General features: G+C 42.8%; 1 protein-coding gene across 2 annotated transcripts in view; it reads right to left on the bottom strand.

Annotated features, from left to right (window-relative positions):
* ADTRP (androgen dependent TFPI regulating protein) overlaps nucleotides 1–27,192 on the bottom strand; it is a 72,704-nt gene that overhangs the window by 17,154 nt on the left and 28,358 nt on the right. For both annotated transcript variants that reach the window (XM_017891178.1, XM_017891177.1), the window contains exon 5: nucleotides 4,227–4,342. In XM_017891178.1, coding sequence (XP_017746667.1) covers nucleotides 4,227–4,342 — 116 coding nt within the window. The remainder of the gene's footprint in view (nucleotides 1–4,226; nucleotides 4,343–27,192) is intronic.

Here is a 27,192-nt window from a genome sequence, read left to right as displayed (position 1 = left end):
CAGGGCTCAGATCCAATGCACGCCTTCCACAGCGCCCTTCCCACACTGCTCAGCTGGATGCAAACTCTTCCTTTTTTGTGACTCCTTGTTTTTTTTTGTTTTTTGTTTTTGTAATGATGTTTCACCACTTTCCATCTTCTGTACTTATAATTTGTATGCATGGGTTACCTCCACTTATTAAGGATAAACCCCCTGCAGGCTGAAGCTTGGCCTTATATAACGTGGCTTTACTGAGCAGGACCAACCATGTGTTAGGGAAAATATTTATTCAATAAAAGAATGATAAAAACCAGCAGAAGAAACATTTCTATTTTTTTTTTTTTTGCTCCTCACCACTGCCTCAGGGAGAACTAGGTGAGGTGTTTTGGGGTAAGAGAGAAGGGAGGAATAAGCGAACTACCATATTTAAAGGTGACTAATGCTTTCCAAAGGAAATGAAAGATTTGCAGTCATTACGATTTTGCAAAGCTTTATTTTCCCACTTAAGGGATGGCTCTTCAATTTTGCAATCTGAAAAAGAACTAAAAGCAACCACCACATGTAAGGCGGTCCCCTCGGTCTCAGGGACTATTTTTAGGTCATTGTAACATGGTTTCGGCAGTGAAATGCTTCTCCAGCTCAGCTTCAGTGCTGTTTTCCTGACTCATGTTCATTTCTCACGCTCCCTCTGGCCCGAACCCATGCTCTTTACCTCATTCGTGCTATGCCATTTCCCCATTTGACCATCTAAACTGGCACATCTGACAGCGGGCCCATAGCCACTTCCCTAAAACATCTCCATGGGTATCCGCAGCTTGTAGAACTTCATGGCCATCTGTGGCTGTGAGGAGCCAGGGCCCCTGGAACCTGCGTAAGGGTGGGGATGGCAGGCACCAAAGAGTCTGAGCTCCTCTAACCGGGATGTGGACAGAAATAGAGATGCTTCCATCAACAGGACAACATCAAAAACCCTCCTTTAAGTGTCTATATTTGATTTGTTCTAGCAAAAATGGGGCTTAATGGACCAAATACCAACTTAGTATTTCTCATGAAGGATGAAATCCCAAACCACCTCAGCTCCCCACTGGGCACTGGAGCCTACCCAGTCACATTTCTTCTGGTGACGGGGCTCCATCCCTTCCCTCCACTCCCTTCTTACCAGTACTTTACTGTCTAATCCAAGCATAGAGCTGGGAACAACACGTGAAAGATTTCAGAGGCTGGGTGTGGTGGTTCACACCTGTAATCCCAGCACTTTGGGAGGCCGACGTAGGTGGATCACCTAAGGTTGGGAGTTCAAGACCAGCCTGACCAACAAGGAGAAACCCCATCTCCACTAAAAATACAAAATTAGCTGCACCCGGTGGCGTATGCTGGTAATCCCAGTTACTCCGGAGGTCAAGACAGGAGAATTGCTTGAACCCGGGAGGCGGAGGTTGCGGTGAGCCGAGATTGTGCCATTGCACTCTAGCCTGGCCAACAAGAGCGAAACTCCATCTCAAAAAAAAGAAAAAGAAAAAAGAAAAAGAAAGATTTCAGAGTGCAGAGCTAGGTCAAGCTTTGCGCATGCCCATCCATCCAGCATTTAGCTGAATGGTTTTGCACACACTGGGAACTGAACAAATACCTGGCCATATAAACACAGTGGAAAGACAACTGGATTTGGAAACAGAAGACCTCAGTTTTAGTTGGCTCAAGTACCAGCTTTGCATCTCCACTGCACCTCTGCCATATGACCACGGCCATGTCATCTACCCTCCCGGAGATTTCGTTTTCCGGTGCTAAGTCATCTTTATGTCGCCTCCCATTGCTCACACTCTCTGATTTTATGTGTGGATTGACTGATGCTTTCATCAGTGGGCTGACATCAACTCCCCGGAGTTACCAGCAATGCCACCAACTGGTCTACCTGTCTTGTTCCTCTTCAGTCTGATGTCCACACTTCAGCCAGAATCGTCTTTCTAATCAGCTTTCTTACATAAACCACATCATTTCATTCCTCTGATTATAATACTTCTCTACAGAAAGGCACTTGCTTTAAAAGTCCAAACTCACTGATGTGGATTTACAACCTGGCTTTACCCTGTCCTCCAATTCAGCCACACCCTCAGCTCCTCCAGCCCTTTGCAGATGCTGTTTCTTCTGCCTGAAGGTCTTTTCCACATCTCTTTTGACCTATTCTTACTCATTACTTGGGCCTCAGCTTAGACAGTGCTTCCCTTTAAGAGGCCAGTCCTGCATACCTCTCTGTGTGCCCGTAGCATCCTGGGCTTATGCCTATTACAGTCCTATCACCCTGTCTTCCACTGTCTGATATGCTCCTCTTTCCCCGGCAGCCTCTAAAGGTAGCAGGTTTCCTGAACATCACTGTATCCTCCGTATTTTAGCATAGTGCCTGGAGCTGGTGAACCACTGAATGGATAAAGGATGCACTTGTACCTGGTTCCCATCTTGTCGCATTTCTTTCTTCAATCTCCTAATTAACTGCATCATGACGACACCCGCCCAGGTACTGACAAGCCAACCTCCTGGCTACTACTTCTCATTTTTATAGCCACTGCAATTTTCCCCAATAACAGCAGTGGCCTTAGGTGCTTTTTATCTTCTTGGTCCCCAAAAAGGAAAAGAACAACAAGGGTCAGATATGTGAACTGATAATCAACTTACAAGTCCTTAGGTAGAAGACATTAGTAAGTAAAAGGTAATAACATATATATGAACTACAAAATTTACGCTTTGCAATAAGGAGTAAGTTAAACACCACCAAAAGAGATACAGCATCCGAATTCATGTGTATAATCAGCTAGCTTCTACTTTGCTTCTCTTCAACACACGCAAGAACAACAACAACAAAATCTTTATGTGTCTATACTCTTACCCCAACCCAGGTCCCAGATACTCTGTCTTTAGGGATATATTCCTTTGTGTGAAGCCAGATATGGCAAACACATAGCATATATCTTACCACTGTCCATTGTCATGCTATTGAAAGTCATTGCCTAATAATCAAGCAAATTTTTCTTGGTAGTGTCTCAGAATCCTTCTCAACAGAGTGCTCCAGACATCAACTATCAGTAGGTCCCAAGCTTAAGCCTCGTTCTCTGAAAGTTCCTTTGTTAAAATGTAAAGGCTTCAGAGGCTGAAGAACAATATAGAGCACCGGAGTCTTGGGGTAGATTTATTGAGCAAGTGCTTTCTTCAAGATGGGAGAAGAAAGATTTGGGTACTCGGGGAAAGAGGGGCACAGAAAGGTGGGAGGGGTAGACACCACAAAAGGGAAGGAAGGGTTAGGGAGAAAACAGCAGATGAGGTCTGGACACCAAGTTTGTTTGCTCTAAGACAGAGGCTGGTCGAGTCCATAAAACAGGCACTGCTAGAGCCCAGGTTCTTTGAAATGCACTCTCTCTCGGCTTCCATCCCTGACAGAGCACTGAACTGAACTAAACTTCCCCGCATATAGGGATCAGAGGGTTGTCCAGATTGTCGCACATGAATAGCTTGTGTGAGTCTAGAGAAGGAACACTGATTAGCTTCCAATCTGCAGATCTTGTGTTCAGCAAGCCTCTTTCTTTCAGTAGGAGCAAAAGCATGGTACCAGATGAGAAGGTTATAGAATGGAAGAAAAGTTTCTCAGTCACTGGGTGAAAGGCCAAGCACGTTCCCTTGATTATAGACTATTGGGCAGCATTTCTGAAAATGAGTGTTGCCAGGTGGTTGAATGATGAAATCTAGGCCAGTTACTGAAATCGTCTCCCATGCATTGCCCAAATGCCTTCTAGGAGCTCTGATGCCAACTGCTGATGCAAATAAGCCCATAATGAAACAGGCAACAGGAGTGGACAAACCTAGCCCACTCTGCCCGCTAAATGCCTTTTTAGGTAGAATGTAGTTAGACGCCTCAGATCCCTCAGCCATTCGAACATGTTCACTGAAGATAGAACCAAGGAGCAACATTTCCTTGGGAAAGCAACGTGCATGGCTTTGCAATGATTAATCCTTCATGAGAGAGAGGGGAAGTTGTGACTTGCTGTGTATGTGTGTGCACACCTGCATGTTTCTGTGCATGGGAGGTTTCCATGAGCATTAAAATCAAACAATAAGAATCCTTCTTACCTGGAAATGTAAACATGATTAAATCCTTATTAAACCAAGATAAAGGGATTCTGACAGAACAGTACGCATTTCTGGAACTTCCCTCGGGGCCTTGAAGGACAAGCCTACGTTGACTTTCTCCATGTGATTCTTACCGGCTGATATAAGTAATGCTGGCAGCAGTCAGCAAGGTGAGTCCTGTCTTCTTTGATGGATAGGAGTGAGGCCCAAGGACGACTTCAGCCAATGTGATGGGGAATATCAAAGTGTGCTGGAGGAGAGAAAATGGCAAATCAGAATGGCAGGGTGTCCGGGGTGCCTATAGTGCCCATAATTCTCTGTTCCCCTTCCAGTCTACCTCTTCCACACTGCTAGATGAACCTTTCCAGGTCATGCTCCCTAGATGCCCAAGGACTGACAATGGCTCCCTCTTGCCTACCACATTAGTCCAAATTCCTCTGTCTGGCTACCAAGGTCTTTGCATTGTGTCTCACCTTCTCTCTGCTCCCACTTATTGCCCACTGCTCCCCTGTCCCCACTTTTTTTTTTTTTTTTTTTTGCAGGGTGGGGTGGAGATGCAGTCTTGCTCTGTCACTCACCCAGGCTGGAATGCAGTGGCATGATCTCAGCTCACTGCAGCCTCTACCTCCTAGGTTCAAGTGATTCTCCTGCCTCAGCCTCCTGAGTAGCTGGGATTACAGTCATGTGCCACCAAGCCCGGCTAATTCCCGACCTCAAGTGATCTGCCCGCCTTGGCCTCCCAAGGCGCTGGGTTTACAGGCATAAGCCACCGTGCCTGGCCCTCTCCTAAAACACACACACACACATGCACACACACCCATGCATACTCTCACACACATTCACACATTCATGCACAAACGTGCACTCACACTCATGCATTCATACATTCATGCACATCCATGCACATGCACACACACGTTCATGCATATTCTCACAGATATTCACATATTCGTGCACAAACACGCACACTCACGCATACACACTTAGGCATATTCTCACACATTTGTGCACACACATGCACATGCATACATCCATACTCTTGCATACTCTCACACACATTCATACATTTGTGCACACATACACACACCCACGTGCACACACACCCCTCCTCCGTTAGACCAAGGCCGTCTCCTTCACCCTCCGTCGTGTCTCTTTCACCCTCCGTTGTGCTCAGCATGCTCACTCACACTTCCAGCCTCCTGTCCCTGCTTCCTCTCCCTGTGTGGACTGTGCCTTCTCTCCCTGGGATTCAAATCCTCTGTGTTCTTGCAGCCAGTGCAATCTTCCATGATACTGTCTCTGAATTTTCCTCTTGCTAATTTCTCTCACTCAATTCGACTGCATTTATATCCTGTGCCATGTAGTCTAGCACTTATGGTGTATATTCGTAAGCTCTGGGGGGCCGGAGAACATGTTCCACCCATCTCTGCGTTTCCTATTGCATTTAGCATGGTGTAACCGAGCTCAGTTCTGCTGAGGGTGGTAAGTGTGTGGGGTATGCGTGAGCCTCCCTCTGAAACCCCTATGTCCTCCCCCTCCTTCCCTGCATCACCCCCTCCTTATAACCATCTGTTTTCTTACATCCTCCAAACCCTTAACAGTAGATTTTTTTTAAATGACATAATCAAGGAAATAACTTTAGGAATGGTAGTGTTTTCACATGCAAGGACTGCTGCAGCCTACTCCCATCTTGATTATAGAAGCTGGCCTGGGAAAGGTCACTGGAGTATGTGTGCCATGTCTTTTCATTTATTGATAACATTTATGAAGTTCTTCTGCCATCCTCTGAGCTCACTGAGAACATCTAGTAGTGCTAGTATTTTGTGTTTTTTGTAGTTCCAGCGGTCATTCCTCCTTCACTCCTACTCGCCAATTTCCTCAGCTCGTGGCTGCCTCTTTCACCCACAGTCTCCACCTGCAAGCTCCAACCCCGTCTTGTTCCCGAGCCCGGAGGCAGCTATGTTGGCCCCTTAGTTAGGGTAGTCTCTGGAGCTTGGGAATGTCACTGTGTTCCCATGCCCAGCAGTGCAGCTGGCACTCTGGGTGCTGGCTCTGGGCAGTCCTTGTGCTGTCATTCACAAAAGTCTTGTGCTCAGGAGGCATCCCCAGGAGGCAGTAGCTTCCTCCCATCTGAGCTGAGCTGGCTACAGCAGTTGGAGATCACGATGACCCACAGATGACCAGAAATGGGTCAAGTGAGGTCATTTGGTGAGGCAGGAGAGGGCGAGAAGGACTAGGCTGTAAGTACAGGGCAGCATGGGGTGAAGAGGACCTCTCAGCGTGTCCCGGTCAAGGCTACAGTGGGGTGGCCCAGAGCACCTGGGCATCTCAAGGGCCCTGGGCACCCTGAATTTTAGTAACAATGCCTAGAGAAACAGCATTGCAGACAAGCCATAGCTTTTACATAATTTGCTCACGGCTGGTCCTGAACACACTGACTGGTTGGAGAAACAAATGGAAAGACTCCCAGGCCCTCATCACACCTTGCATCTTTCTTCAGTCTGATTTTAGGCTGCAGCTTCTGTGTCTCTCCCTCTAATAAAAGAGCATGGCATCTAAAGGCACACAGTTTCTAATCTAACCCTAGGCTAGAGACAAAAATCTCTTTGAACTTCAGATTCCCCAGTTATAAAATGGGTTCAATAAATAGTACATATCTCTGGGGAGGTTGCTATGGGGATTGAGGTGAGTGCGTGGAATATGCTTGGTCTCTGGCCCTGGAGAGCTTCCGAGAGCATTTGCTAGGGTTGTCACTATTATCAGTGTGACTGTTGTCCTTCATCTCACTGGTGGGCCCAGGGTGGGGTGCAAGCAAGGGTCCGGGATATCCGTGGCTTCAGGTGTTTAGATGGACTCTGGCCTGGGTCTGCAAGAGGCTATGGCGTGCCAGCTACTGGCGTATGGTTGTCCCCGGGGCTCCCTCCCCAGCCCACAGCTGGTGCCTACGTTCCCAGCCAAGGCCACCTCAGAGCCCTGCTGATGCTTAGTGACCAACAGGGATGCTCTCTTCATCCAGAGGCCACCTCAGCAGGCAGGAGATGGAGCTGTCTCCCTGCACAGCCACTTGCCTCTCTCTCCCAGCCTTCACTCTGCTGCAGCCAGGAAGATCCAACCTCTATTAAAAACCATTAACAAGCCCATTATACTGGCCATTGATCTGACGAATTTTATTAACCCTGCCCACAATCAGCAGCTCCCGTCCTCTACATTAACAATCATTTGGAACAGAATTCCTGTGGAATAATGTACTGTGTTCGCGTTAGGAGTAAATGAGTTCACGGTGATTAATGCTTTTACAACAAACAACTCAGGAATGCATGACTGGTCACCTCTTTCAGGAGGCTGCCCTTTGCAAGTGACATTCAATTGGATTTCCAAATGAATTCTCCCTGATGGCTTCTGGGAAATTTACTTCAGTGATGTCATTAGTGATGGGCCATATACCTCGACTTCATCCTAGCTAAAAGGTCTTTGCAAGAATCACATTTTCCGGTTGGGGCTGGGAGTAGCAATGAGGAAAAGAGCCTTCTAAATATTGAACTGCAGTGAAGAGCCAAACATGATGCAATAAGCCTTCCGGTGTTTCAAACGTATGGGTAGTTCACCTCACTTTGACATAAATCATATGACCTTTGTCAGACAGCACATATTTCAATAAAAAAAGGAAGAACAAAGTCAGTAAGAGAAAAATCAAATATGCTTTTTGCTTCCAAAAAATCTAATAATTAGGCTGGGATTGACACAAATTAGAATGCTGCCAAAAATTACTGGAAACACTGACTCATTCTGTATTTCAATTAACAGTTTCTCAGTTTCCCTTATAAACAGTGAAGCTGACAAAAATTAATTATCTCAGATGGGGTAAAATATTTCCTTCCAAAGTAAACAAAACATCATGGGCTAAAACAATAGCATGTGTAAACAGAGGGGATCTAGTGGAGCTATCTTTCCTTGTCATTAAAGTCATCATTTTGGTAGATTTTCCTTTAAACGTCTCTTTCCAAATGCAACGGTTATAAGGACACTCTTGTTCTTCTCCCATCCTTTTCTATTCAATTATACCTTCCCCATCATTCTCCATATAATGCCAACTTTCACCTGAATAGCTTGGAGTGAGAACTACCAGCATGAAGTATCGATTTAAGTATTAGTGTAATAATCACACTAGATTTGCTGCTTACAAAATAGCCTTGCAGATAAGTAGTAAGATTTACCAGCCCACAGAAAATTTTTGCAAAGTTGCATGAGTGACAACATGGAAAATAACGATAATGATTTGAGCACTTGTTTGTACTCACCCCATACAGGTAGATAAGTGGCTCTATTAAACAATTTCCCTGCATATGAGGCTAAACTTACAGTAGGATGAAGTTTGCCTGACCTTTGAGAAAGAAGCAAGCCTTAATCACTGAGATAACACATGGAGCCAACAGGTCTTCATCACTGTCATAGAGGCTCCAGAGACCGAATCTTTAAGGCTATGTTGATCACACTCTTATCCTAAGGTTCTTACAGGGCCCAAGAGCACTTAATTTTCTCCAGTGAAAAAAATTCAGAGAGCCTGAATTGTACATATTGTAAAATCAGATGATATCATAAAAAAATCTAATCTCCACTTCTTTCCTCTATTTCATTTCCCTTCTGGACTATCTCTTGTGTTGACTTTGAGTTGACCAAGATAAATAAACTGATTTCTACCCTCTCAGATGGGTCATCAAGAGCTTTCTCCTGCAGATGCTGTTTCTATATCACCTGCTGCATATGTGCCTTAATACTCTCTTCCTCTCCTCTATTCAAGCCACATTCTGATCTGAGAATTAGTTCCTCATATTGGCTCTTCCCAAACTGAGGTCCTTTCCTCCAAGTCTCTACAATGATATCTTTGGTTTGCTTATGGTACTAATGGATAAATACTTTTAAGTGAAGTTTTAGTGCACGAACAAGATCTCATTTCTGGGTACATTAAGGAGGATTTCTTTTGTTTACAATGTATCAAATATATCATTTTTTAATTTTAAAAAATGGAAGCCTTCACAAAATCTCTTTGGGGAAAACACATGACCAAAATATCAATTAAAACATAAACGTAAATACAATAGACATAGAAATGGAGGCAAAACAAACCTTAATCGAATGCCATCACATCCAGGCTTATTATTACACTGCTGGATCACATTTCTTAAGCTTGAAAATTGCATGCAATAAAGGCATGCAGTAATAGTTGTTTTGTAAATTCTAGTAAAGCAATCTCTGGTTTTGATAATACCATCCATTTGCAGGCTAAAAACTTTTACCTCCCTCCTCACTAACTTCCTGTGCTACAATTTCTGCCTCTAACTCCCTACAGGTAGAGACAATGGTGATGGTCCGTGACATGTTTTTAGGAATATTTTGTATCTGAAAGCAGAGACCATTTGTATTCTCTATGTTCCTTACATTATTAAAGGTACAGTTTTGCCTTAAGTAAATCTGATATCTGGAAATCTGGAAACGTGCACATAGGCTATAGAGCTTATATCTCTACGGGACTTAAAAAAACAACTTCCAACTATGCTACCTGTAGAAGTCTTTTCAGTCTCAAAGGCTGAAGTTTTTAAAGAGAATTGGGTTTGTAAAAATTCTCTTTTCTACTTTCTAGGAACTCAAGTGCACAGGCCAGACACCACTGTCATTAAAGAGTCAACATTAAAATTCACTGGGAGGAAGGGATTAGGGAGATAAATCACCCACAGAAAGAGACACTGACTTCTCTTTGATCTCCACTGTCAACCTAGGTGGGCTAACACACGTTCCCCAGCCTGCAAATGCAAGTTATATGGCAAAGAATAGTCATGTTTGCAATTTACTCTGAAATGCACAAAAACAAGATGAATCAATGGATGCACAGGTGGAGAGATCTATGAGAAAGCAAAAACAGCAAACTATTAACAGTAGAATCTAAGTGGTGGGTGACCCAGCTATTCACTGTAAAATTCTTTCAACCTTGCTTTATGTTTGAAATTTGTCATAATAAAACTTTGGGGGAAACATGAATAGTCTTTACTGATCCAGAAAGAGAAATGAATGCCCCATTGGGCCAAGGAAGAAAAGCACACTATTGTTTATGAACTCTTATGTGACTTGAACAGATGGTTAAATGACAACTTTATGAATCTTCTGAAGAGAATTTTTAAGCGATCTTTTACTTACTACACTGCTGTCCTTTGGGTTAATCTGTAGTTTGACCAGAATTTCAAAGCATCATTCTATTACAAAACTAGTTGGCTTTGAAGGAATCCAGCCTGGTGAAGACGTGGCAATTTGGATTCTATCCAGTTAAGGATAAGATTTAAAAAAAAAAAAAAAAAAAAAAGATATGGGATCTTAGGACCCTACAATCAGGAATCAGGAATATATTCGCCTCTTCCTGTCCCCATCCCCTCTCTCTCAACCCTCTAAAGTATCCAAATCCCTTCTTCCTACTGAGCTCTCGCTGGCGATAATAACACCCTACACACCTGCTGTCAGGGCTGACTGACTCCTTTACTCCTCACAATCAAACTTCATTCATTTTTTTACCAAAATGCTTTCCATAGCTGCTTATTCTTTTATCTTCCCAGGCATCACTTCCTTAGCTTTTCCCTATTTTGGTACATACAATCACTTAGCTTTTCCCTATTTTGGTACATATAATCAGGTGCATAGTCTGGTACATTGCAATCAGGCAAACCTAAAAAACAAGTTTTAATGTTGCTACTCCCCAGCTCAAAAACCTTCGGTGGCTCTCTATTGCCTCTGTGCACTATCTATCACCTTCCCTCATCTCATCTCTTATTTCTCAGAGCATCTCAGCAGGCTCCCTCTCTTCTCCTCAGTCTCCTTATTATCCTTTTGTTTCAACCCATTTTTCTTCTCTAGTATTCTTCCTTTTTTTAAAATTTTTTAACTCTTTAATTTTTTCTCTCCCAACTAATGCCATACATCTTTGAGATACCTTACCCAAAAAGCCCATTTATTAACATGAGAAGATAGAAACGAAAATTAGAACTCAGAAGAACATTGAAACACAAATACACCAATCAGAAAGCTTACTGGGCTTCTATTGTTGAGATTCAAGTTCAGCAATATGCTTCCAGACAGATAAAGTAAAAAGAGCAAGATGAAATGTACACACTTCCTATTTTTTGTTTTTTGGAGAAATTAAAGATTTCCCCCTAGGCATTAAGCCTGAAAGAAATTACTACCATTGTATTTTCATTTTAGCGGGACTAAGCCTCATAGTGACCTCAACAGTGTCCTCATAACAAACAGTTCAGAGGTCTAGATTCCATAAACTGATAACATCTGAAGGCAAAATAACGAAGCTCAATCAAGTGAAGGAGATGCTGCCAGTGAGGAGGTAATATTTTATATTTTTGTAGCCTTATGTGATCTGAGCAGTAGAGGAACTCCAGAAGTACCATTTTCCCCATGGGTGTTTCGTTTGTTTTTGTTCCAGTTGTGAATCGGACACCAGCCAGGATTTTATTCTTTGTTTAAAGCCTGTAGTGCAGGCATTACCACTGTTGATAACACAGAGATCTAAACACTTGGAGAAATTAAAGGAGTCAATGCTAATGTTGAACCCTTTTACTGCAAATAAGAAGCCTCACCAAGGAAACCATCCCCAGCCTTTCTGTGTTTGTGAGGCTGTGGCCCGTCCTGCCTTCTCATGGGATGCTCACTCTTCCGTCTGTTCTGCGGCTCTGTTGGTCTGCACTCAATGCTTCACTGCTTAACAACATTCCAATTTGTTTTTTACACTGTCAATTTCATGTGTTTTTTTCCCTTCCTTTTCTCAAAGAGATGATAAACTCTTTGAGGGCAAAGCTCTCATTTATTTTTTCAGGACTCCCCTCCAGCCTCTCCTTAACACATATTTTGACTGTTTCTCTTGTGCACCTGTCCACCGTAGGATTGAGTCCTTAATGAGGTCTGCAGAGGTCCCAGGGATCTGTCTTTCTTCCCGTGCCCACCCTCTAATTACTCTGCACTCCCATGTGAAGACCAGGTTTCCCCTCTCACTGCGGATACGGCACTCACCTGTGTCTCCTTCACTCAACCCCCTTGGCCTTCACATCACTTTACAGGGCTCAGTGACCCTCAGCTGAACCCTGAAACTCCAGCAGGCACCTTTTCTTGGCAGAACTGAAGGCTCCTGTGCTCATTCCTATCATGATATAACACTCATACATTCACCTAATACTGACCAAAGTCTTCCAGAGATGGAAGCAACTCAAGGCTTGGGGTCACCATTTTCTCTCTAGTGCCTACAGTGTTTAACCTATTCTGGCCACTTAACATCAGTGACATTAATGAACGAGTCAATGAAACAAAGTGGGGCAGAAGAGGAAGACAGGTCTTCTGCACAGCCTGGGAAACCAACCCAGACTTGCTTCACTGGACTCCAGCACCCACATAGCAGGCTGCGTCCAGGATGGGAGGGTTGCAGAATCAACCCCACTTCCAGCTGGTGACCTTAAGGCTTTCTTACAGCTGTAAATGGCACCCCAAAGCTTGGAAATGGGTGTTGGAGATCAACATACTTTGGATATTTGTCCTCTCCAAATCTCATGTTGAAATTTGATCCTCAGTATTGAAGGTGGGGCCCAGTGGGAGGTGCTTGGGTCATGGTGGTGGATCCCCTATGAACAGCTTGGTGTGTTTGAGTAATGAGCGAGTTCTCACTCTTAGTTCCCGTGAGATCTGGTTCTTAAAAAGAGCCTGGCACCCCCTCCCCTCTCTCTTGCCTCTCTTCCTCTCTTGCCATGTGACATGACATCTCCCTTGCCTTCTGCCATGAGTAAAAGCTCACCAGAAGCCAAGCATGCTTCCTGTGCAGCCTGCAGAACTGTCAGCCAAATAAACCTCTTTTCTTTGTAAATTACCCAGTCCCAAGTATTTCTTTACAGCAATGCAAAATGGACTAACACGGGGGCTACAGAAAAGCCTGTGAAAAAGTATGACTCTTAGAAACAATCAATGGGTGCCCACTCTATAGTCACTAAATGGTAGACTCAATGAAAAGGCACCACTGAACAGGAGCTGGCAGCCCTGCAGGAAGTCAGAAGATATGGAGCCAGCAGAGACTGTTCTTTGCTCATCTTGAGACTCACTGGTCTGTGGCTCTACATTCCGAGATGGGGCCAGGTAGAAAGGCCCCCGGGTTTTGCTTGGTATCTCCTCCATGCCCCTCCTCTTCATCAATCTGTAATTCACTCTCCTCCATGCTTCTTTGCCTGGCTTCACATGGTGCACAAGGAGACTTGTTTTAAAGACAGAAACAGATGGGCAGCTCTATGGAAAGCTGCTCCAAGTTGGAGGAAGGAGATTGTTCTTTTAAAGAAAGAGGAAGTTTAGGAAGCATGGGGATCTGCTCTCACTTTTGGGAAACTGTGTCTCAGCGTCCCATCCCTTCCTTTCCGATATCTCATCACAATGTCAAGTAAGGGCTCCGAGTGTGTAAGCAGCTGGTTTCCCTGGGAGATACTAGTGGTTCTGGAAAGCACCCTGTAAGCACAAACTCTGGGGCATGGTTCCAAACCTTCCGCATGACTGATCCCATGACAGATGTTCCCACACTTTCTCCTTCCTGCCTCTGGCCTTCCCTCCCTTGCTGACCTATCAGGGTTTTCTAACGGGATGTGCAGGCTGTTTTGTGAGAATGGCATCTACTCATTGGTGATTTTCCTAAATGCACATAATCAGTTGATTTAGGGTTAGTCAATCTCTCTCTTTCTCTCTGTGTGTGTGTGTGTGTGTGTGTGTGTGTGTGTGTATGTACCTCTTGCCAGTGGAGAAGGGAATGGCTAACAAGTAGCGCCTAAAGGTAAAAGATAAGAAGTTGTTTTCCCAGGAAATGCCTTCATTCAATACCTGTCAAATATCTCTTGAGAAACAGTTCTGCTTCAGCATTCTAGGTAACTGAAAGGTATATAAGATATGGTCTTTGAACTAAAAAAAAATTAATAAGTTTCAACTTATATCTATTGTAACCCTACAGTGTCAATCTAGGACTAGGCTAGTCCTAAGGCATTATGTAAAGGAGGCTCTGAAAGTGTTAGACCACAGTAGGCAGCACCACATCAAGCCTTTGGTGTCCACAACGAAAGACAATACGTTCTTGTTTAAATCAAAGAAAGGGTTATGGCAAAATCTTCCTATTCTAAAAGACTCAAGGATTTCCCTTCAACAGCTTTTGTGACATTCCTAAGCTGTATCTAATGATCTCAGAATGTGCCACTATATTGTGTTTTGTTATTTCAAAATAAAAGTTAATTTTAATTCCCTATTATTAAAAACATATAACTACATGTGAGAGGTTATTTTTTCAATTATGAACATTTTTTTCTTTCTTTCCTTTTTTTTTTTTTTTTTTTTTTGAGGCGAAGTCTCGCTCTGTCGCCCGGACTGGAGTGCAGTGACATGATCTCGGCTCACTGCAACTTCTGCTGCCTGGGTTCAAGCGATTCTCCTGCCTCAGCCTCCCGGGTAGCTGGGATTACAGGCGTGCGCCATCACACCTGGCTAATTTTTGTATTTTTAGTAGAGATGGGGTTTTACCACATTGGCCAGGCTGGTCTCGAACTCCTGACCTCAAGTGATCTGCCTGCCTTGGCCTCCCAAAGTGCTGGGATTATAGACATGAGTCACCCTGCCCGTCCATGAACTTTTTTCTTTCTGAGAATCCAAGAGCAAAACAAAACAAAAGCAGAAGGTCATCTATAGGATGTCAAGCTAAAGATGTCCAGTGGCTTAGTAGATTTATGAGTTTGACACTCAGAGGAGAAATCCACCTGGAGACAGAGTTTTGGGAGCCATCAGAGTGTCAACATCACTGTATTAAGTGGTAGTAGTTGAGATAACCCAAAGAGTATATGAGTTGGAGGAAGAATAAAGCATATAGGAGAAAGCACTGTGGAGACACACCAGTTGAGTCAGAGTTTCTAAACCTCTGTACTGTCAATGTTTTAGAATCCATAAGTCTTTGTAGTGGGAGGTAGGCTGGCCTGCGCATTGTAGGATGTTAAGCAGCATCCTTGGCTTCTACCTAGTAGCATGCCTTCCCCATCCCCCAAAGTTGTGACAATTAAAGTTGTCTCTAGACATTGCCAAATGTCCCCTACAGGGCACAATCCATCCTGGTTGAGAATTCTTGATTCAAAAGATAGGCAAAACAAAAGCATTTTGCAAGGTTGATTGACAGGAGTGGTCAGAAATTCCGGAGGTAAGGAAAAGAGGGAAAGAACTATTTCAGGAGAGAAGTGTCCAATGCTTTGGAGAGGTAGTCAGGCATGAGCACCAAATCTCCTGGGTTTCCAGACAAGAAGGCTGTTGGTAAGCATGCAGGCCAGGAGCTTGCCCCTTGTGTTTCCAATGAGCCTGTCCTTCCTTCCAGGCTAAGTCCTCCACTTCTTGTTGAGTGTCTGGGACTTTGAGGGTTCAACCTCCTGCTAAGTGGATTCTTGGATGTGGAGCCAGGAGCCTGAACACTGAGGGAAGATCAGCAAAGAGATGTTCCCCAGAGGCCACTGCCATCAATTCCACAACCCTGAGGATGGCTGGGAATCTTAACAAGTTTGTAAGTATAAAATTTAGGCACCTACCGTGCAGGACCAGTTGGCAACAAGCCCACTTGCTTAGAACCCTCTACACTCCTGAGAACGCAAGCCTGGGGCATTGAGACAAACTTCCCATGGCCAAGAAATGTGGCTCACTTCCTTATCATGGTCTTCTTAGGAAAAACTGAAAGAAAATTTCTCCAAAGGTCACAAAATTCCTTCTCACCACAGAATAGTACAATGTAGCTTTTAAGAGTTCCTACTTGTGTTTAGAGAGAGATGCTGAAAACACACACACGCTTTTATTCGTAACCAATTTGTACCAGGCGAGCTCTCCAGAATATCCCTCTGAAATGATTGTACACTTTTGGTTTCCAAATTCAGAAGACATAAAAGCACAAGGGTTTGTTTTGTTTGTTTGCGTAGTGCACTTTAGCTTTCAAGCTGAATTTTCCCGGGTTAATTAGTTTCTAATAAAAGGAAGAGAAATGCTGAAATCTTCTCTGCCTTTACGAGGCTTCTCTTTTTATTCTGCCCTCAACATAAGAAGAAACTTGATTACTATTGGATTGTTAAAACTTCAAGTTCCATAGCAGCCACGAAAGAACTTGTTCTGTTTCTATTTGTGGAGTTTCACAGGCATGGATTTACTTTTCACATGCACAACGAATGAACCTCATTCCTAGCTTCTTTGCCCATCAACAGGAACCCCTGGTTTGGTAGTATCAAGTATGTCTCCCAGGGCCAGCAGCAGGCCAGAAATAGTGATGAGGAGGGAAACTGACCTATCACAGGCTTTCACAGAGACAGAAAGGGGCTGTTCCTTTTTTCAACTGTTTTTCCTCTTCCCCGATGGCCTCTCTTTCATCTGGTTACCGCCATGATCGTGTCCTTATTCCTCTGCTTAATTTCAGACTCTGCCACCTTTTCTCTTTGATTCACTAATTCTTTGGAGACATGAATACACAGTTACCTAATTAACATCTGGCCACGGTGGATGTAGAGAGGAAAGGATCAGCCTAGAAAACTTTCTGCCAGATAGTATATGCTTTGAGCTATAGCACCAATCAGAACAGACATTATTTCTCCTCAAGCAAAATATATGTAAATGATGACTCTATGCATCTCTTTGAACATAAGTCAGTCATGATTAGACCACATGTCTCAGATGTAACGACTAAAAGCCCGATAGATATTTCAAGGCATCAGTAAGCTTCCTAGCAGTGTCCTCATTTACAACCTTCTGTATAAAAGAACACTCCAAAGTTTCCAAATATACAGTGTCAGCTACAGACACTGACACTGTGGGTCGCTAAAGGCTTTCCCTCTCCCTCTAATGCTCCTTGGCCCCAGCACACCCCACTCTACCCCAAAGGAAGAAGAACTCTGGGGTCAGTCAAGGTCACAGAGAAACCACTAAAGTAAGAGACGAAGTCTTCATTCATTCTCTCATGCCATGATCATTAAGTGCCTAACTACATGCCAGGCATTGTGTGGGGTGCTAAGGATCGGGAGGTGGACAGATGTGGTCCCTGGCCTTGCAGACCTTACAGTCAATGGGCAAGATTTCCTATGAGCAAGTAAGAAAAGATACCAACTGCAATATGTGCTGTGAAGGAAAACAAACAGGAATCTAGGTACCAGAACACAAGTGGAGGAACAAACTTCATGGAAGGGCAGTCAGGGAAGGCCATTCTGAGAAGACTATGTCTAAGATGAGACCTAAAGGTGAGCCATGGGAGAGCAGACGGGGAGTGTCTTGGGCAAGGGGGCAGTACATGCTAAGGTTCAAGAAAGAACTTCAAGAGCTGCAGGGCACAGTAAAGCCTGGAATGGCTGGAACATGGAGTGCCAGGGGGAGAGAAGCTCAATCTGTATCTGCAGCATTAAGCAGGGCCCAGGATTACCAGGTTTTGTTGGCCATAGGAAGGAGTTCAGGTTTATTCTAAGTGAAGCAGGAAGCCACTGCTGAGTATCAAAAAGGGAAATAACATTTTCCAATTGATTTTGCCGTGGTCTGTAGAGGCCTGAAAATGAAAGCAAGAGGACCAGATTGGTGATGTTGTATTTAGGTGAGAAATAAACATGGCCACAAGGGTGTTGGTGGTGGAGCTAGAAAGTGAACAGATTTGCTACCTATTTTGGAGGTAGAATGGATAAGAGTAGCTAATGGAATGGATAGAGTGGAGGGAGGTGGCAGGGTCAATGCTGGTTTTTGTCTTGAGCAATTGGGAGGATGATGGTTCCATTTCCTGAGATGGAGATGCTCAGAACAGATGAGAATATAATATACTCAGTGAGATTTTATAATATAATATAATAAATATAATATAATATAATATAATATAATATATTCAGCGAGAATATAATATATTCAGTGAGAATATAACATATTCAGCTCTGTACATGTTGATTCATAGATACCTGTGAGATGCCTACTGATATATACAGTAGCAAGGTCAGGTAGCAGCTGGCTATGCAAATCTGGAACTCAAGGGAGATCTGAGCTGGACACTCAGCACATGGAGAGAACAAAAGCCATGGAAATGAATGGATGCCCGTTACTGGGGAAAGGGCATTAGCAAAGCAGAGGTCCCGTGGGAAGCCTGGAAGAACACCATCCTTTAGAGGGCAAGCAGGGGATGCAAGCAGAAACCGAGGTAGGAGAAGAACAAGGGAGTGTGGCATCAAAGGGTTAAGGAAGCAGAGTTTCAAGGAGAGAGAGGTGCCCAGTGCTGCTGAGAGGTGAGGAAGATGGGGGCAAAAACAGGTCCCCAGAATTTGGTGACATGGAGATAATTGGTGACTAGAATATGATGAATGAGCAGAATAAGAATAGATCCTAAGTACAGGTCTGAGGGCAACACTCTCGGGCTGTCCATTCCAAGAAGCACACTTGTGTGCTTGAGTGACAGTGTGTGCCCCAGAGGAACTCCCAATTAGCCAACTCTTCTCCCACCTCTGAAAATCTTTGTAAGAAACAGTGCAGGGCTCAGGAAAATGAAGCTATGACTTGAGGTGTGCCTCTGCTTCGGGTGGTAGGAAGAAGGGTTGTCTTTCCACTTTCCACATCTTTACTTTCATCTTATGGAGTAGTCAGTTCCAAAGACTGGAGGCCAGAGAACAGGACTCAGAAAATTGCTCAAGCAGCAGGTGCCATTCTGCTTCCAGTAAAGCCAAAGGGATAAAAGGCCCCAGTAATATTCACAAGAATAAAAGGGGTTGGAAAATTGGGGGAAAATTTAAAAACAGCCACTATGTTGGAAGAATTTACACCTTGGGGCATTAGGCAGCCAGTGCAGGCCTGGGGCAGACCTGAGAGTTTGGTTTCTGGTTAAATCCCTGATGGCAGAAAATCCCAGTTAACAAATAGGACTTGCATTTCACCTCTCCTCTCCTGAGGAGGCCCAGGTAGTCCTGCAGGCTTGTGTGCCTAATTTCCATGCTGACACTAACAGCCAAGTAGATCAGGCAATCCTGGGTGCATTAAAACCCAATCTTGAGACTTTAATAATATGCAAACTAAATAAACAGCATGCACCAGGAAACAAATGCAAACTCATCCTTAATTGTCACATTGCCTAGCCTGAAAGGCAGGCAATTTGAACACCTCAAGCAATCACGTTATGATCAAGAGCCTTTTCTTAATTGCCAGAAACCCTATGGGTCTCTCCTCCAGGAGAGGATCAGAAAGGACCACACTCCAGCAAATTCATCTATAATCACAATTTAGCATTATTACATAGCAGCCTGTCCCTAATAAAGGGATGAACAAAATGAATTCTTTAATCACTAGTTCTCTTTCTTTGCTGATGCCTGTCCCTTTAAAATGAGTGTTTTAGAAACTTTGCATTTTCCTCTGAAATGTACTCTGACCTCCTGCATATGATCCTCCCCAATCTGACTGTGTTATTTAATTTATTTATTTACTTTGAGATAAGAACCTTGCTTAATCACCCAGGCTGGAGTGCAATGGCACGATCTTGGCTCATTACAACCTCTGCCTCTCAGGCTTAAGTAGTTCTCCTGCCTCAAGCTCTCAAGTAGCTGAGACTACAGGCATGCATCACCACACCTGGCTAATTTTTGTATTTTTTGTAGAGATGGGGTTTTGCCATGTTGCCCAGGCTGGTCTCAAACTTCTGGGCTCAAGCAATCCACCTGGCTCAGCCTCCCAAAGTGTTGGGATTATAGGCGTGAACCACTGCTCCTGGATCTGACTACATTATTAATTGGAATTAGCGATTATTTGCATAGTGTAGAAATCTGTGCCTTCAAGAACAGTAGAGATGTTTCCAGCAGGAAGGAATATAAGCTTGCACAAAAGGCCTTTTCACTATGTCGTCTCCCATCTCCCATATGAATTGGTTCTAATCTACCCCATACCACTTCCAATATGTCAGGATAGTTTCTCACCATGGATTCAAATTCCCATTAATATTTTTTCTAGTCAATATTTCCTCTTCTGCTGACATGGAGGTCATACCCTCCATGCGTACGTATTATGAGAGTGGTTATTTTAGAAAGTATAACATGCATATTTAACCTGGTCATGGCTGACATAGGTCACTGTCTCTAGCCCCTCACCCTCCAACAGTCCAACGGCACCTTAGAATACCTCTATTCCAATCACCCCCTCTTTACACTCTATTTTTGCTCAGCATTTTAGCTCATTTTGGAGGATTTTTTGTATTTTTAATCACTACACATTGGACAAATTCTTTTCCATTGCTTTTAGTATCCAAACCTCCGTTCTGAGATCCTATTTCTTCTTTCTAGAGTATTCCCTTTAGCATCTCCTTCAGAGAAGACTTGTGGGTGGGGAAATCTGCTCTAGTGTGGCTGAAAATGTCTTTGTTTTGCCTCTATTGTAAAAGACACTTTCAGTGAGTAAATAGGTTGACAGGTTTTTCCTTCAGCACTTTGGAGCTATTATTCCATCCCTGGCTTTGCTATTGCTATTAAGAAATCAGCTATCAGTTTAACCATAGTTTCTTTTTAGGAAATCCATCCTATTACTCTGGTTAATTTTTGGATCCTCTTTTCTGTCTAAAGTTTCTGTAGTGTCACACAGTAGGTAGATGAGAGTGGTTTCAGTCCAGCCTTAGTCCTGCATGGAATTTATGTTGTAACTCTTGAATCTGAGGATTACTTTTGCATACGTTCTGGGAAATAATCAATGTTTATCTCTTCAAATATTGCCTTTACCTCACTCTTCTTGGTACCTTTTATGCTGCTTTATTTTAGCTTTTGGGAATTTCCATAACTTTCTTGTTGGTAAGCCAAGCATTTTAAAAGGTTTTAAGAAATATTTTATTCAATGTTTTGGGTGTCTTATAAAATATTTTTTTTCAAGTTACTGTTTCACTATATGGCCAGAAACGAAATCACTCAGGACATTTTCCTTTGAATGAATAACTTTCTCTTCACGTTAAAGATCATAGGCATGATTCAGAAGGAAGCTGTTGATCCATGAATTTTAAGGTCATGGATCAACAGGGTTCACTTGGGAAAACAGAAGCCCATCCAGGGATTCCAAAGAGGAAGGGTTTCAAGGCTTAGGAAGCTATTGAAAAGGGAAGGGCAGTGAAAAATAAAGGAAATTTCAACCAGATGGGGGTGATTCATGGGAGCTCACCAGGAAGCCGCTACAAACATCAAAAGTCTTCATGAACTGCTACCATTGATCTCAGCTACTTGCAGGATGAAGTGTGTGATTCCTAGGTGCTTTTCCAGAAGCCACTACTGGCCTCATGTCTGTAATCTTCCCACATATCTATTTGAAACTGCCACTAGGGAATAATGGCTTCTCTTCCTCCACATCTCATGAGAATGCCTCTCATTGGCTGACTGTTGCCTGGAACCATATGGAGAAAGGCATTCTAGCAACAGTGGGTGGCTCCGGGTTTATCCCCTGCAATGCAGTGGAGAATGGAGAAGAGGCGATGGTGACTCCAAGTCAGTAACAGTTTGCGTGGGTCATTAATGTATCACTGATAGCACTTTATATTGCACATGTAACATATTTGTTTCTGCTAACAATGCAGAGAATTAAGGATGGTAAACATGCCTTGCCTGTTTAAAGGAACCCAACATCAAGAGAGGTTTATTAATTTTTCTGAAACTACACAGCAAGGCAATGGCAGAAATGGAATCAGAGTTGAGGTTTTCTGGTACTTAATTCTTTTCATGAAGTAAAAAACAAACTTGTCAATTATTTTTACAACTTGGACACACAGCTAAGAAATTTTACTTCTCCTCGTACCAGTCTGACTTTTAGGGATCAAGCTCCAACATTTTTATTTCTAGTAGCTTATACCTTTCAACTTTTAGCCCAAGTAGACATTTTAAAATGTGAAGGGGCATTTGTGAATAGGATCTGAGTTACAAGATGGTCCATTTCCTGATGACCTGTACCTGAAGATCATTAGATTATATGCATTGTGCTCTAAAAGTTTCCATCTAAAAAAAAGAAGCCACTAAATTTAAGGGTCATTCTCACTGGACATGCAACTCAATCTTCCAGTTGTCAAATATTCAACAAATATTTCTGAAGTGCCTTTTTTTTTTTTTTTTTTTTTTGCCAGGCTTACAATTTCTGTGATCCTGATGATATTTTAAAGCTTCTGACTCTGACATTAGGTTAGTGAAGTATTATTTTAAAATATGTCAGTAAGAGTATGCCTATTAATTAAAATGTTCCCATATATAAGCCTTAAATTAAACTCTCTGTGCCAATTGGAGACAAAAGACCTTTATTAAATACTATTAGATAGGTTAAGTATTTTACTATTTCTGCCAATCACTGCTAAAAAATAATACTCATTGTCAAGCATGAAATGGGTAAAAAAGGAAATCTCATCTTATGATTGTCTCTTCGAGTCACATATCCTAAGATGATAGCAAAACCAGCATTTGCAAGCAATGGTCACATCCTACTGTTCCTGATCAGTAGGCCTGTTATCATCAGGGTTGAATTCTGTTTCAGTGCCATCATAATTCCATTGCTGGTTCTCTGAGCAGATAGAGGGAGGATGCACCAACACACCTAGAGATTTTTAGTTAATCAAGGTGCTCTGAAATGGCATCTGGGGCCATTTTAGTTGTCAGCCACTGTTAAAAGTTTGCAAGTACACACTCTGCACTCAGCGTAGAATTCCTGAGATCAGTGATCTGAGTGAGAATCAACAGAATCCCAAATTTGAGCAGACCTTTTATTCACACTTCGATAGATACTGGCAGGTGCCCCTGTCTCTTACATGGCTTAACATGCATGAGCTTCCTAGAGACAGAGCTCTTTCTTGTCCTCATTCCCGCACCCCTCTTTAGCTTTGCTCCAGTGTAAAGTTTTAGAGGAAATGATAAATCCAGCAAATGCATGAGAGTGACAGAAAGGGGATGAAGCCAGGGTAAGCAGGCCGATGATAGGTTGCGAGAGTTGATGAGATTGAGGAGGGAGATGGCAAAACAAGGACCTTCTATATAAATGGACTTGGATCTTGAATTGGGAGAGAAAGATAAAGGGCACAGCTGAAAATTCAGAAACTCAAGATGAGAAATATCTAAGAGCTAAGGATCCATGTGACAGACGTGTAATACATGGGCAAGTGTAATTATCACATCAAGAAGACTACCAGGAAATGCCCTGCAGAATTATTCCACTGACTGGTAATCCAAGGACCTGGAGGTAGGAGGAAGACAGAAGAACTGGACAAATTCAAATTTCCAATTAGGCACAAGCGGCTTCTTAGTAGGCAGAGAAGATGTTGAGACCAGGAACAAGGTGTGGGGGCTGGTTGAGAACCTGTCAGCATCTCCTTATTCAAGGCAAGAACGGAACTCCACAGCCTACAGTGTGTCTGCCTCTGGGGTTATTAAGCAACCAGAAGCATGACAGGGCCTCTTCCGTGCTGGCTATTTAATCAGGAAGAGGAGTGTCGGTTCTAACCTGGCAGAGAAGGCGCTCTCATCCCCCCGGCAGGCTGCTCTCGGGGATTTTTCATGTCTGTCTTGAGATCATGGGAGTTTGGCTCTTTCCTTCCACTTAGATTTTTAGTTTTTGCTCTTAGTATTTCAGAGAGATTTAGGATCTTCTGTTACGAGTTTCTCCAGCCTGGTTATTCTCCAGCATCAAGTCATTCTTCCCGTTGGAGTGTTACACATGGTTGCCATGGAAGTGAGCACTGGTTGATTCACACAGGAGAGGGACTCACCAGCAAGCCCTCAAGGGCACTGAATAATTTTAGTTACTAAAATTCCTAGTAACTTCTCAGAAGACATCTATACTTTTCTGATCACTAAAAACCTTTGACCTTGAATGAGAAATTAGAATTTTTTTTTAACTGGTTTTCTTCTGTTTAAAAAGCAGCCTGTTGATATGTTGATAATAGGAAATCACTCAATAATGGAATTTTAAAAATATGCTACTCTTGAGACCATACATTGGAAGTTCTCTGAACTGGGATTAAAAGGAGGGAAAAAAAAAATCACGCTTTCATCATCCTGGTCCTTGCTCTCCAGAGATGAAGAAAGCAGACAGTGAGTGCCCGGTTCCAGCTATGGAAAACCACCAATGGACTGGTTGTCCTCTGGAAGTGTTCACTATTAGACTTTCCTCTGTTTAGCTTAAGATTTCTTGAGAGGCAAAATGGCTTTATGGTGGTTATTCAGGTACCTCTGCTTCCTAATCCCAGTTTAGCTTCTGATTTCACTGTGGCATTTAAGGCATTCAGCATCTCAGTGTTTCCCAGGTGAATGACAGAAAAGACTCTAACCTACTCTAGGTTAGGAAGTTAATGGAATGATTTTTTTAAAAAAGGGTGGCTAGAAAGTTGTTTCAAAACAAGGATCCACCCATCAATAACACTATAGTGCTAAAACCTGAATTGATATTCAAGTAAATATACAGGTGTGGTTAATGATTCCACTTTATTTCTGCTCGGGAGCTTTGGTACATGTTCAGCAATGCTCTGAACAAGGGCCTTTCTCTCGGGATGCCATGGAGACATTCATACATTGGCTTAATTTTTGTGTCTCTACTCTCCCTAGACTCACATGAGAAGTTATTTCCCAATACTATTTCCTGGTCATTGTTGTCCGTCATGTTTTCTCTTTCTCATGTAGACCTGGTCTAGAACATGGCCAGAGCACATTTTAGAATTTAATGGTACAAGGGGGCTGGACACAGTGGCTCACGTCTGTAATCCCAACACTTTGAGAGGCTGAGGCAGGTGGATCACTTGAGCTCAGGAGTTCAACATGGTGAAACCCCATCTCTAATAAAACACAGAAAATTAGCCAGGTGTGGCATGTGCCCATGTGACTGTAAATCCAGCTACTCGGGAGGCTGAGGCTGCAGTGAGTGATTATGCCACTGCACTCCAGCCTAGGTGACAAAGCGAGACTCCATCTCAAATAATAATAAAAATAATAATAATTTAATGGTACAAGGGATGGAAAATCACAGTTGGGTGACTTGATGTGAAACAGTTGCTTTTGAGATTGTGATTTTAAAGACATTTCATATGCCCTACCTTGGAAAAGTGTCATTTAAAAAATGCATTGAGAGGTTACCTTTGGGGGAAACTGGGCAAAGAGTACACAGCACCACTATGATTTGTTACACTTACATGTAAATCTACAATTATCTCAAAAAAAAGTTTAATAAACAGTGAGTTAAGGAGTAGAGTAAAGGAAAACTATGCATTTAGTAGATGCTGGATATGTGTTTATACAAAGATTACAGAGGAATAAATTTATTTTTTTCTGACTAGGGGACTGGACTTGCCTTGAGTAATGGATGTATTAAATACATGAGTATTAGAGAAAACACAGGTTTATGACTTTGGATCATATTCTAGACCCAGCTCTATCACTAATCAGTTCTGTGGTCTTGGGAAAGTTGAATAAACTACTCAAACCTCAGTTTCCTCTTCTGCAAGGTGAGCGGTTTGTAGAGATTGAGACATTTCAGTTCTATGATTCTGGGTTGACATTTATGTCTCCAGGAAACAACACAAGGGAAGATGAATTAGGGCTCACTATTCCATAGCAACTAACACTGACTCAGATCACTACCGACACAGATTATAAGCAACTTACAAAGACAATGAATGTTGTATTAAACAACAGAACCAAAATGGGCATTTTAAGAATGCATTAGAAATATATTTTTACTCTCTTCTTCTTTCACCTGGAAAACAGAATAAAGGAAAACTAATATACAGTATAATTCCAGTGTTTCCCTACAAAAGAAACATAGAGTCTGAAATTCAGGGAGGGTTTTTGATTTTTTCAGTAAATCATGGAAATGATTCCATCACTAACCCACCCTATATGACGGCAACATCTCTTAAATTCCCCCAATCTTTTACTCTCTAATCTAATTATGAGCACTTGAAGGTAGAGACTATTCCAAGTTCAAAATCTTCAATCATTTTCCTTTGCTTACAGAACAGAAACAAAATCCTTAGCATTCATGCCCTTCAACATCTGACCCCACGTCTCTTTCCACACGAATCTCCTGCTTTTCCCCCCTTTGATACCTTTGTTCTTGCCAAACTAACTGTACTAAGTTAAATAGTGTCCTCAAAATTCATGTCATTCCTGGAATCTCAGAACGTTACCTCATTTGGAAACAAATGCAAATGTAATTAATTAAGATGAGGTCATACTGGAGTAAGGGGCCTTAAACCAACCTGGCTGATATCCTTGTAAAAGAGGACAAGAGGCACAGAGGCACATATCTGCAAGGAGTGAGAGGTAAAGACAGACACACAAACAGGGGAAACGTCATGTGATGACAAGGCAGAGACTGCAGTGATGTGTCTACAAGCCAAGGACTGCTGGCAACACCAGAAGCTGAGGAATGCATGCAGCAGATTCTCCTCTGGAGGCTTCTGGTACGGCTCTGCCAGCACCTTGGTTTCAGACATCTAGCCTCCAGAATTGTGTGAGAATACATTTCTGTTAATTTAAATCACCCAATTTGTGGTGCTTTGTTATGGCAGCCTAGGAAACAAATATGCTGATCTACTTACTCATGGTGCCCTGGGCCTGCCTTGGGCTCAGACATTTCTCTCTTTTGGCTCATTATTTCTCATACTTGGACATCACTTGCTGTCTTTTCTATCCAACCTTTGAACCCCAGCTCAAATCTCCAACTCATTCATCACCTGTTCTAACCTGTACAGTGGGAAGTGACTTTCCCTTTAGAAGTATGCTGACGGCATTCATTGGACCTTATCCTGCACTCTTTGATAGCACCTTGTGGCTTGTTCTTTGACTTTTTACTATTTTCATGATGGGAATATTGTCTTTTATCCCCTGCTAGCCCAAATGGTGCCCACTCTGTGCTCAGCACATGATGAGATTTTAATGAATATTGGTTGTTGTGTTAATGCTTTGGCAGTGATGCAGCATCACTCTTTAAAATGAGAACCCCATATGTGTAGCTACATGAAACACACAGCCTCCAGGTTTTCTCCATGGTCTCTAAAGAAAGTGGCTTTTTAATACCCTA

Source organism: Rhinopithecus bieti, unplaced genomic scaffold, assembly GCF_001698545.2.
Source record: "Rhinopithecus bieti isolate Rb0 unplaced genomic scaffold, ASM169854v2 scaffold_19939, whole genome shotgun sequence".
Lineage (NCBI taxonomy): Eukaryota > Metazoa > Chordata > Mammalia > Primates > Cercopithecidae > Rhinopithecus > Rhinopithecus bieti.
The sequence above is the reverse complement of the archived record's forward strand: the minus strand, read 5'-3'. Positions and strand labels throughout refer to the sequence as shown.